This window comes from Psittacula echo (genome assembly GCF_963264785.1).
Source record: "Psittacula echo genome assembly, chromosome: 1".
NCBI classification, from domain to species: domain Eukaryota; kingdom Metazoa; phylum Chordata; class Aves; order Psittaciformes; family Psittacidae; genus Psittacula; species Psittacula echo.
This window is the reverse complement of record NC_137735.1, coordinates 90978086-90990495: the sequence shown is the minus strand read 5'-3', so window position 1 is coordinate 90990495 and position 12410 is coordinate 90978086. Positions and strand designations below refer to the sequence as shown.

The 12410-nt window shown below is 37.9% G+C and overlaps 1 protein-coding gene across 6 annotated transcripts in view; it reads left to right on the top strand.

Annotated features, from left to right (window-relative positions):
• RIC8B (RIC8 guanine nucleotide exchange factor B) overlaps positions 1-12410 on the top strand; it is a 35748-nt gene that overhangs the window by 16195 nt on the left and 7143 nt on the right. For 5 of the 6 annotated variants that reach the window (XM_080634125.1, XM_080634127.1, XM_080634126.1 and 2 more), the window contains 6 exons: positions 846-940; positions 5549-5702; positions 6034-6129; positions 8610-8754; positions 8908-9052; positions 10784-10903. In XM_080634125.1, coding sequence (XP_080490251.1) covers positions 846-940; positions 5549-5702; positions 6034-6129; positions 8610-8754; positions 8908-9052; positions 10784-10903 — 755 coding nt within the window. Of the gene's footprint in view, positions 1-845; positions 941-5548; positions 5703-6033; positions 6130-8609; positions 8755-8907; positions 9053-10783; positions 10904-11006; positions 11654-12410 lie in introns of those variants that run through there. The other variant, XM_080634128.1, reaches the window with a different exon arrangement.

Genomic DNA, 12410 nt, shown 5'->3' with positions numbered 1-12410 from the left:
TCCTATAGAAGGAAAGAACCACTTGAACCATCAGTATTTAATGACTGGAGATGGTTTCAAAGTAGCAGAGCCAGACAAGAGCCGCATGTGGTACAGCTGGCAAATTTGGGTGCTGATGTTACAAGAGATGCATTGGGGTGCTTTTTGCTAAGTCAAACACACCAGAACATACGATGGATGCCAAGAAGAGCTAATGAAAAAGCACGAGGACAATGATAGACACAGTTAAATGATTGCGGTTACTGGTGTACTTTTGTGTGCTGCTGTCTGGTTGAAAATTGGAAGGGGAAATCACTTGGAGAGAGCAAAAGTAGGGCAAATAAGGGTGCTGAGAGTAGAGAAGTTACAGATGAAATGGAGAAAAGGTATCAAGGGAACAGAAGCAAGTGAATTAGAAGAAGAAACACACTGGGTGAGGGAATGAAACTATTGGCAGCAAAAGGTCTAAATGAGGAGGAGGCAAATGAAGTGAAGAACATAAGTAATCTAAATGGTGAAGAAGCTTCCATGTGTAAATACGTGAAGAAAGATAGTATTGGTATGTTAGGAATAGTGGTATTGAATTGAGCAAATGCTTTAACTGGGTTTTCTGGTAGTGAAAGCTCGTTTAACTGGAAAAAAGTCCCCATCAGCTTTCACCAGGCCTAGTTAAAAGGTCAGCATATGACAGTTATGTTGCATTAAGCATTCAGAGAACTGTAAGGTACAGTTCTTTTATTGATAGGGATGGATGTTACGATCTAATAGGTATTTTCCATCTTTAATTTTTATTATTCTAGTGACCTGAAAGTCCCACTTGCAATCTTCAAAATGAAAAAATATCTTCATAATTTATATTTATATAGAATGAATCTCATCAATTTCGTTACATGGCTGCCATCCTTCGACACTGCTTATTAACCATGGGCCCTACTGAAGACAAAACTGAAGAGTTGCACAGGTGGGTAGAATTGCAGAACCAGTCTGCTTTGAAAGGCTTTGTTTGGGTTTTTTTGATAGGCAAAAAATTACTCTATCCAAAATCTAAAGTGGAAAGCAGAGAAACAATGAACTTAATTTTGAGTAAAATACTAATAATCTTTTTTGATTTAAACTGTTTGCCTGAAATATTGTTTAAGCCTGTCCACTGTTCGAGAGGGAAGGTGGCTGGTAAGATTGTTAGTTTTGATCAATAATAATGAAGCTGACCTTGTTGAAATCTTTTTGTGTGCGTATGTAACTGAGAATGAAAATATACATGGAAGTTCTAGGGGTAGTGCAAATTGAAGTGGAATGCAACTCCTGTTATTTTCCACAGAAGCTAATGGAAAAAATGTGTTTGGAGAATTTCTGTATGGAACTTTTGCAGTTCTGATAGATTGAGATGGAAATAACAAGTTGGGATTTTATTTCCAATAGTTCTAGGCTTCTTTATTAAAAGTACAAATATCAGTTCCCTGCTGATAGTATTTTTTTCCAAAGATGAGGGACTCATCTTGCAGTTTTAGGTGCATTAGATTTTTTTCCATAGTTCTCCACCCAACTGTTTGTTATGTATTTACAGCCAATAATGCAATCAAATTCGGAGTATTTTTAGTGAGGTGGTGGTTCTTTGTTCAGTGTTACTCTTTTTTTCTGTGACGCCCTATTTTTATCCACCTAGGTCAGGGCCTGACACTCTGGTAGGTTCAAACACTATTCCATGTTACCTCTCCACAATGAAACTTAGCGTTGCCATTTTCTTCAGAGATGTCTGTATTTCTAAGCATTGGATTTTTTGAAGCTCATCTTCTGAACTGGCAGTCTGCAGGAGGAGGGATATAGCTTTTCACACCCAGCAATCTTGAAAGTGTTAAATGAACTTGATTAAAATCTTGGAAAGCTCTTAGAGATCAACAGTCTTAGTAGGTGAAGACTAAAATCCTACATCAGAGCCCTTCGCGGTTGGTGCAGACTAGTTTGGAATAATTTAGGATACCGCTGCAGTAGTTGCCATGACTAAAGTTAGTGCTGTGCCCTAAAAGGCAGCCTGTTTTCTCTTTGCTGCTCCTTATGGTGGGTGTTTTGTGCTCTCATCCTTATTTAAGGGAGGCACTGGTGGGTTTCCCACTACTGGGAAAATTGAAGAGACTTAGATAAAATCAACAGCTACAAGAAGACAGAGATTAGCCTTTAAGCATTTAAATTTGTATCTAGTCAGCAAGACTGCCTGATATGCTGATGAATTATTATATAGCTGATTCTCATCCTGTGAAAACATCATCTGTTGTAGGAATCTGACTAGTCTAATCACCCTGTAAAAATCAATTATCTTGTGCTATTGCAAAAGGATGTATGTTTTGCAGGTCGTCTTGGTTTTAGCTTTTGCAAACACTTGCAGATAAAATACGAAAAAGGGCTTTACATACAGAATTAGGCAGCTTTAGAGAATATGTAGTACGGGTGGGATTTCTGTCCTCTTTTCTGTCAGAAGGGATGTTTTGTGTAGAGATACTGCCCATGTGGACTTTACTGAGATGCCAAGTCAAGGCAAGGATTCTCCATAATTCCGAGAGGGGGAAGCAGAAAAGAAATGAGAACTGTTATCATTGCCTGTGTCACTTCAGTTGTTTCCCCTTCTCCATCAGACTCAGTGCGGTACTGCATCAGTCTTTGCATCTGTTATGCTGGGAAAACAACTTTCTCCCTCTGTTAGCTGTTAGCTACCCTCTGTAGCTAGTTTATTTAGCTCAACTTAATGGAAGAAAGAATGCAGGTGTAGTATTGCTGCATGTAGTATTCGATCTTGATTTACGTCAAACTCAGCGGTTTTTAACATGCTAGAAGAGCACTGGGCAGATTTTGACTTTTGTGATATGGCTATTTCAGCCCATTTGCAGAGCCTGAATTTTGTCCATGAGTGCTGCAAGACGCAATAAAAGCTGAATAATTTAACATGTTTTTCTGCCAAGACTATTCACAAGGCTGCTCTGGAATAGAAAAGGTATAGTCAGAAGTAATGCCCTTGCAAATCCTCAGAGGGATCAGGAGCCTGGATCAGAGGGCCCCACTTCAGTCCCCTGATGTACTTGGTCAAGCAAAACTTTAATTCCTGATAGGAACTTCAACAATGAATGAGTAAACTTGTGTTAGCACTCTATAGCTAACATAGCATAGCTACAAAAGTGAGGCCGTGTTGTCATTTGGGCTGTTTAGGGTGCTGGACTCTCACCATGCAATCTGTATTGCTGGAGATGAGGTGTGAGCTGGAGAACAGAGTGCAACTGAGTTCCACCTGGAGCCTATCAGTAAGGCAATTATGAAAATAATGTTAAAAAGAAAGTAAAGTATAAGCAGCGTTGAATGCAGAATGAACTTTATGAAGCATCAGGGAGCATAAGTCTATTTCTTAGAATTGCGGATCACTTGCACTTCTCTAAGTTTGTAAATCTGCAGAATGTAAGATGCTTAAATGAAGGGGTCAGGCAGCATGTTAAAGCACATTGTATGAATGCTTATGCTCTGAATTGAATGCTTATGTTCTGAATGTGTAAGTTGAGGATTTATTTTATGTGAGCATCAGGTGTTGGATACACGCCCTAAGCTGTGATGTGCTGATTGTCACTGTGGCTTTATTTCTAATAAATAAATAAGAAGTTACCTATAAAAATATCTTAACTAATTTAGTACCTGGTATTGTTGTCATTATCATGGTTCTGTCATGTCATTACTTAATGTTTGAATATGAACAGCTTAAAGCACCACATGTTGAGAGTAAGTGCCATTTTTGCCCACTAACAAGGTTTTAATCAAGGCATTCAGCAGCTCTAAATAGGCCTTTGCTTCTAAATTTGCATATCAGGAGGGGGCTGGGAGCATGAGTGGGTGGATGTCATGTCCCAGTGATTAATGATCTCTAGGAAGCCGAAAAGGGGAGAGTAATATACGCAGTATTTCTACCCCCTGGAGTAGGAATGCAAACACTATTGTGCAGATCTGTGCATAGTCACTGACTTCCTGGTAGCTGGAGAATTTCATACACTCCTCTACCACAAATAAAACTGTCAGTGGAGTGACAAAGATCAGAAAGCCAGGCTTCATTTATTGAAAAGAATAGCTCAGACACAGTGATCCAGAAAATTAATTTTGTAGGTGTTCGGGAACTTGGTTGTTTAATAAGAAACTGGTAAAAAGAGAACTTTTGATGAAAGGCCTGAAGCCACCAAATATTTGTTGAATTTCAGTCTGGTTTGTTTCTGGCTATTCCTGAATTATTGGAGAGGAATAACTTCCATGATATAAAAGACGTATCTTAAACAGGAATTAGAAACAAAACAAAGGGAAACAAGCTTTCCAAAAAGTAGAAGTTGTCTGAATTTCAATTGCTAATAGAGCAAAAGGGAGATGGCACAATGTGGCACAGCCACCGAGTCTGCGCAGATCAAAACCAGCACACTTGTTAGAAATCCTGCTATGTTTGATTGCCACAGTTTGCTTTCTCTTTCGCTAGTTCTTTGTTAGGATTATATTAATAGCATAGAAACTTAGGGCAGCTTCTAAGTAGGTATTATTAAAGTGAAAAGTTTTCTCTATTTTTGGAATGCTTCGCCAATCCCTGAAACTTCAGTACTTGTTTCGTTGACAGCTTTGAGGTCTGCACATATAAGGTTAAATAGTTCTGTAGTAGTTGTAAGTATATCCATTTTTAAGTTTAGTTGGGCATCAGCAAGTAAATAGTGACCGAGTTCTAATTTTTGCAGCATTTGTGTAATTCAGCCCCATATTCAAGTAAAGTACAAACACAACTCTGTATAATGAGAACAGATAGATAGCAAACTCAGAGGATGTGTGTGCACCATACAAGAGACCCTTGCAAAGTAAGTTCCTTCTTACTCCACTAAAGATGAGGGAGAGACCCTGTGGTCTAATATAAATCACTTAATGGATATTTGGGAAGTGCGCTTCTTCGTGCTTTGTTGAGTGCAGAGACTGTCAGTTACAGAAAGTAGTGCTCAGGAAATAAATCTGGTAATTTTTTTAATGTGTTAAAAGCCTTCTGTATTTCCAGTGCACTTGTACAAGCCAAGTACAAGTGAAAATATTTTGGGGGACCTGAGAGATTGCCACCATAATCCACTGTTGCAGGAGGAGGAAATGTTTTCTGTGGTGTACTTGGTCTCATTAATGATCATAACACAGATGCGTTGTAAAATGTCACAAGTTTCAAGGAGGAAAAAGCTCTGATCGCTGCAAATCAATGTGAGAGTTCCCCCTGCTGTCCTGCAAGATCAGCTGCTGTAAATGCACTGCTGGATGCTGTGCCTTATCTGTGGGATATAGGATACTGTGGGGTTTGGAAGTAATAATGCGCTGCTGCAATATAGCTTTTGGAGCTTTTGTCTTTCTTTTTGCTTGTTAGTTCTAAGATAATGCATTCTGCCTTCCTTAAAACCCAAGGAGTAGAAAATAAAGCATTGTTGAATTGCAGGGCCTCTTTTTGGTTGCAGTTGTACAGTTTATGGTGAGTTGTACTCTGGTTTTAATTCTTTCTTCCAAATGAATAATAATTATTTTATTAAATCTGTTTCAGCAATGCAATCAACCTCTTAAGCAATGTTCCGGTTTCTTGCTTGGATGTTCTTATTAAACCATCAGCCCAAGAGGAAACAGATATAAAATACAATGGTATGAATATGGGAGCAATCCAGATTTTACTGGATTTCATGGAGAAGAGAATAGACAAGGTATGGGCTGCAAAGATTCTACACATTGGGGGCCTCTTTCATTAAAACAAAAAGTGCACACATGTAAAGCTTCTTACAAACCTTTCAGACAGTATTTAGCACAAATATGGATGTCCTGCTTCTAGACTGTGAAACACCTCAAAATTGAGAGCAAATTCCTATGAATATCTGAAGCATATTTGTGTATTAGGATGGACTTCTGGCTCTTTGGTGGTAACTATGTAAAGTTCATGTTTTGGCTGTCATATAGGACTTTATTGAAGGGTTCGTAGGATTTGAAAAGGAAGATTTGCTCTTAAAAATGTTTTATCTGTATTTGGGTTTATTTTAGGGAAGCAGCTATAGAGAAGGTCTGACTCCAGTTCTCAGTTTATTAACTGAATGCTGCCGAACTCATAGGAATATCAGGAAGTTTATCAAAGCTCAGGTGAGTAAAATATTCATCAAAATTTGAATATGAAGCTAGTGATAAACTTTCTGAGGTTTGTACATCAGTGCAAGACACTGACACTTTAAGAGTACAAATGGTTTCATATGAAGTACCCCCAAAGTTCTCTGCAGTAGTTTCTTCTGTTAGATCTCTGACAGCTGTCAGCTGTAGAAATAGTTTTTCAGTCATGTAAATCAATAGATATTATGGCCAAAGTTCCATGATACATTTTGTAGAGCTGTTAAATAACAACGTTAGGGGTATTCTAAAGGTGTGATCACCTGACACAGGGGCAGAAAACTCTGTGAGGTCTGTCCCCTTATATCCAGCAGATATATAAAAACAAAATCAGTGCATTTAATAAAACTTTGCAAAGCTGTGTGGTAGCCAGTGAGGCTGCAGGTGTTTTGATTGGTTCAGCTTGAGCTTTAGTTTGATCTCAGCAGGCATGAGTCATTAGAATTGAAGCTTGTGTACGAGTGTGTGTCAGCTGTTCTGTCAGATTAAAACTGTCCCTGAACAGAAGCACACTTCATCACTTCATCTTTTATGAGAGCTGTTTAGTACAGTACAGACTGTGGGTAGGTTTTTTATAGGAAAAAAGATGTCTATGCCACAGTTAAAGATCTAAAGGATCTCTGTGGCTTGGTGGCTCTGTATGCTGTTTTCTGTTTGTTTTGCTGTTTTTCCTGAAGTCAAACAGAGAGAAGTTAAAAGGTGAGCAGGGGAAAGACAGCTGAAAACAGCTGAGAAATGTTCTTTTTCCTAAGCAGAGGTGCTTTTCGACTGCATCATAGATCAAAGCTGTGCCTGAATTCAGAAATGGAGTTTATAATGGGGAAAACCATGTATTTTCTGATTCTTTCATCTGTACCAGAAAAGTGGTTTTGAGGAATTTAAGAAACTTGTTCTTGCTGTTTATTGTTTTTGTTTGCAGCAGTTCTTTCTGAGGATGCTCTTCTGATCCGTTAAATAAAATAAGTAAATTGCAGAGCCAAATGTTCAGAAGTTAGGAAATGAAGTTGTCTGCATGTTTTTACGACATCTTGGCATCAAGATGTCAAGATATAATTGCATGCTGTTTCCTTCCACAGACTGCTGCCTCATATAGTGCACAGAATGGATGGATACTGGTAACTGCATGACTGGATGTTTGATATTTTGAATTACCCTCATTGTTAAGTGTTGGCCTTAGGCTTTATTTATTGTGCACTATTCAAATTCTGATCTGAAGACAGAATGATTAATTTCCTCATGGACTGTCCTATGACACTCATCACTGCATTAGTATTAGAGTACTCTGAAAACATTAATTCATTCTTACAGCACTCTGTGAAATAGCAGTCATGGTACTATCCCCATTGGGGAAAGTAAGCAGGGACAAACTAAAATGCTTTTGCTAATTGTTTGAATACTTAGTTTGAAAAAGATGGGGTCTATTTTTTTCAAAGTATTCAATAGTGTAGCATTCATTTGTTTAAGTGTGGGTTCCCAGGGAGGCTGATTTCAGTAGTAATTGTGCAGTAATTTTGCGCAGAACATGACATTTTACATTGGACACCCGGAAAAGAAAGGACCTGCAATTTCTTACGACAATTAGTGACATCTTTGATTTCATTCCCTAGCAAAATACTGGAGTAAAACTATAGGAGTCTTCAGATAATTAAATCTTTCATGTTATAGTCCAGGTTGGTTTGCAAATCGTATCGTATCCTTTGAATGTGAAGAACTTCATACAGGTTTTGAGTCTGAAGGCATATGCACAAGGAGGCAGAAGTTAGATTGCAAAACCAGCCATATTTCAAGCACCTCCTGTCTTTCTTCAGGGTTGAAGTTAAAGATATTAATGATATTTGATGAGAAAAAATAGTGTGCTTGAGGAAATGTTAAAAATGTTTTCTCCAAAACCGTTCTGAAATTTAGCTTGAGCTTTTCAACGACTGTTTTCTGGGAGAAGAACGTATTTCCTCTATACATGTTGAGCTAATTTTTGAAATTCAGGGTAGTAGAACTTGCCCTGTGACTTCTTTTCCTGCTTTTTCATCGTAAGTATATTAATTGTTCTGTATAAATTACCCATCATGTTAACATTGTAAGTTTCCTTAAGCTGGTATTTTCAATGCTAATGCCACATATCTGAGCAAAACAAAGAAACAAAGAACATTAGGTCACTGATGCCTTTTGGCCAACTATTTGGGAACAATCATTGTGCTTTTAAACTCCTAATAGTTGTCTTTCTTTAAAAGTCTATGTTTGGGACTGAGTACTCTTCTGCCAAGGATGGCAGACCAGAAAGCCTGAATATATAAAGAAGCAAGAGTCATTACTGGCGCATGAAGCATAGTTGGGTTGATTTTATTCCTTCTTTTGAAGGAGTGGAGCTTACAGTATTTTCTTGTTCTGTTGACTGTCTCTGCAAGGATTGCCTAGGTATTGCTGTGCATTCTATGCTGGTTTTCCTTTTTTTGTATTGCTAGGTATTACCTCCATTAAGAGATGTATCAAATCGTCCAGAAGTTGGCACAACAGTGAGGAACAAGCTTGTGCGTCTTATGACACATGTTGACCTTGGAGTAAAGCAGATTGCAGCAGAATTTCTTTTCGTTCTTTGTAAAGAGAGAGGTAAAAACTTACTTTTTCTTCCTCCTTTTATATAAGGTCTTCCTGTAATTAGTGTATTTGCCTCTTGCTATTACACTCGATTCTTGTAGCATTACACTGGTTTGGTGTTGTAGCTGATTATAGCTGAATGATTTTCTGTTTCACCCTTTGCAGTTGACAGCTTGTTAAAATATACAGGCTATGGTAATGCGGCGGGATTGCTGGCAGCAAGGGGCCTGTTAGCAGGAGGAAGAGGAGATCACTGGTACTCAGATGATGAAGATACAGATACAGAAGAATACAAATCTGCAAAGCCAAAGTATAGTATTGTTTTCAATTCTGCATATCCTGTTGCAGTTTAGATGTTTTCGCGTGCTTTTTTTTGTTTCAACTTTTCCAGAGAGGCCAGTTTCAGAATTGCATGTTTTTGTATTAACTGCCACCTCTTGTTGACTTCATGGTCTGATTATTGAGAAACTAGCCTCTGATAGTGACCATCATATAGTCATATATCTCCATGGGGCAGGGCGGGGGGGGTGGTGGTGGTGGTGGTTCCTATGAGAATGATTTAACTTCAGTCTGAAAACCTATTGAACATTCAGGTGTGAAAAGAGATTTTTGAGCAAATTGTAGGAAAAAACCCCGTAGTAACCAACTTAGCAAGGGTGGCTTTTGCCCCAGATTTTCCAGGAACTCACATGAAGTTGCCACACTACTATTGTTTGTGGGGTGTATCTCTATAACAGGAAATAAAGGTGTCAAGAGTGGCTCAGGGTTTTAAGTAGGACTTTGTGAAAAAGAAACAAACCAGTACGTCTAGTTTCAGCCACTTGGATTGCCTGGTAATAAAATTCTCTGAAGGATCTAGTAGGTCCATAGAAGTCATTCATCAGGAATCCAGTATATGTGTTTGAAGGATTCAGTGATCAGATAGAAGCTCTGTCTGTTGATTTTTATTAATTGTATTTGATTTGGTGTTAGAGGTTTCAGTTTGTCATGTTACATCTATGCTTTTAATTAGGTTCTGAAATTGTCGATAGTGGGCATCTGAAGCATGTTCTTTTTCTGCTTTACTGAATTACACAGACATGGTTAGGTGTATGACAGGGGTTGTAGCTTACTGGAAGATTCTTATTAAGGAACATGAACAATAGACAGGATTAAATGTGTAAGAAGTTTCAGGAATTATATTGCTTCTATGCTAAGAAAGGAACTCTTCTTTTTACTTCTGAACTTCAGGGTTATTTTTTTCCCCACTGTTTTGTCTCTGATTTTCTTTCAAAAGCCTAATGTCCAGTTACATGCATCTATTTAGTATATAGTATCTATTTAAAAGCTGACAATTAAATGAAACATTCAAGACAACTGTCGGTTGATTTATGCATCTGATTTGCTGTACTGCTCTTAAATGTTTGTGGTTTAACTGCTTGAAAAGAGAATTTGCCCTGAAAGTGTTCTTTAAAACTATTTCTCTGCTTTTTGCTACCATTTCTGTATAGCCAATCACTTGTTTTAACAGTGGAAATAAAACTGGCATTGTAAATTCTCAAAGTAAAGTAACCTTAATTTGGTTTGAGCAAAAACCAGCATAGGAGGGCACCAGTCAACTAATTCAACAGATCTTCATGGATAAGAAAATGTGAATGGAACCTGTCTGTATCTTTAAAGTTAAGCCTGTACAGAGTTAGTTTCAAAGATATATCTGTCACTCTGTTCCCCATCTATGTCATTAACCATCTTTATTCGTCTGCTTTCAAACTGCTTGTGTATGGGTTATAAACATAACAAGTACTAGTGGACTGCATATTTCTGAGTAACTAACAAGAAATTAATACTGTGAATCAACAAGAAGATAATATCATGATTAATGAGAAAAGGCTACAAAAAAGGTATAAATATGAAGGCTGGCTCTTTAGTAAAAGCTTTGATGTGCAGTTCAGATAGTTTTAGTCTTGGTTGTTTCTCTTGGTGTGTTCGCCTTTCCACCTATTAAGAAGGTAGAAAATTGACATTTTTAGAAATGTGAACTGTCTTGTTTTTCCACCTCCAGCATTAACCTTATCACTGGTCATCTAGAGGAACCAATGCCCAATCCAATGGATGAAATGACAGAAGAACAAAAAGAATATGAAGCCATGAAGCTTGTCAACATGTTTGACAAACTCTCCAGGTATTGCATTATAGCTGCTTTTGCGGGCGGCAGCTTGTATCCTTGCTCTTTTCTGAGATCCTTCCAGTCCTTCAGACTGGTGCTATAATCAACTTCTTTGCAGGATTAGGACCCCTTTAACTGCAGAGAAAAATCTTTAGCATTTCAAAGAAAAGAGTAATGTGTAACAGGACTTCAGAGGAAACCTGTTTTGGAGAGGATTGGACAGAATCAGGAAGATCTGGTGGTGAGGGGACCTGCCTCCTAAATGAATAGGCTGGTAAATGAAAAGAATTTCTCCTTTTAAAGTGTGGGACACAATCCAAGCCCAAGGCAAGTGTACTCATTTTCCTCAAGTCAATGAGCAACATCTCATGGTAACTACTTATGTCTGCTGCTTATACAAAGAACAAATACGGTGTGAAAATATTTCTCATCAGAAGCAGTAAGTTATATAATGGACGATTAAAAGGGAATTTACAGTTAGGAATTATTGTGGATTTATTAGAGTAGAAAGTGTGGGCTGGGTTACAAATGAGCCTTTATAATTTCTTTTAAATAACTGAGATACTGCCATAAAAGAAGATGGTACTTAATGTGGCATAAAGGTGTACATTATTGATACAGGAAGTTGATTTTTATTTTATAGCTTTCTGTATACAAAAAGGGAACAGTCCTGTGCTGTTAACTCTAGCTTTTCTTTTTCCTCTTTGACTCAGTATGCCTAGAATTTCCTGGTTTTTCTTCCCCCATACCTGTAGCCGTATTGGAGCAATTGCTTGTAGTTTGGTTTCTGTGTACGCAGTTTTACATTCTTAAGGAACACTTAATGTAATACTAATTTACCAATGAATTGAGCTGTAGGAATTTAGGTAAATATATTAGAGGATCATTCTTCAAATGTGGGAAAACTCAGCAGCTAGAAATGTGTTTGTGTTTGTGAGAGTCTGTAGGTAATCAAACAAGATCTGTTGAGAGAAATTAGCAAGCCAAATATTTTTGCATCTCTATTAAAGATTAGGAATACAGCAAAAGATGGGAGAATCTGAATTTTATAATAGCTGACAAAGACTGAATTATAAGCAGGAGTAAAAGCAGGGAAGGATCTTGGAACAACTGACCTGAGGCTGTCGGTGAAGTAATTGGATACTTCTTCCACATTATTTGCATGGAAAACAAGTGTAGTATGTTACAGTCTTTTTAGTAAAGAGAAGAAAATGCAGTGCACATGCAGTCTTCATTGAACTACTATGTAAAATGGGATGATTGCTGTGTAAGCTAGAGAATTAAGACGCTGAGCATTAGGGGTACCACAATAAAATGACTAAATGGTCTAAAACTTTCTTAAAAGGAAGATTGAGACCAGAGATAAACTAAGACTGAAGACAAGTCTGTTGCTATCGCTATAGCAGTTACACAAAAGTCCAAATGGCCTTACTGTAGCATAAGAGCCTTTTCAGTTTGGAGGATTGGAGGCACCTGCTGTGTTGCCTGCTTCAAACTGACAATAACTAAGCAGCTGGTGCCC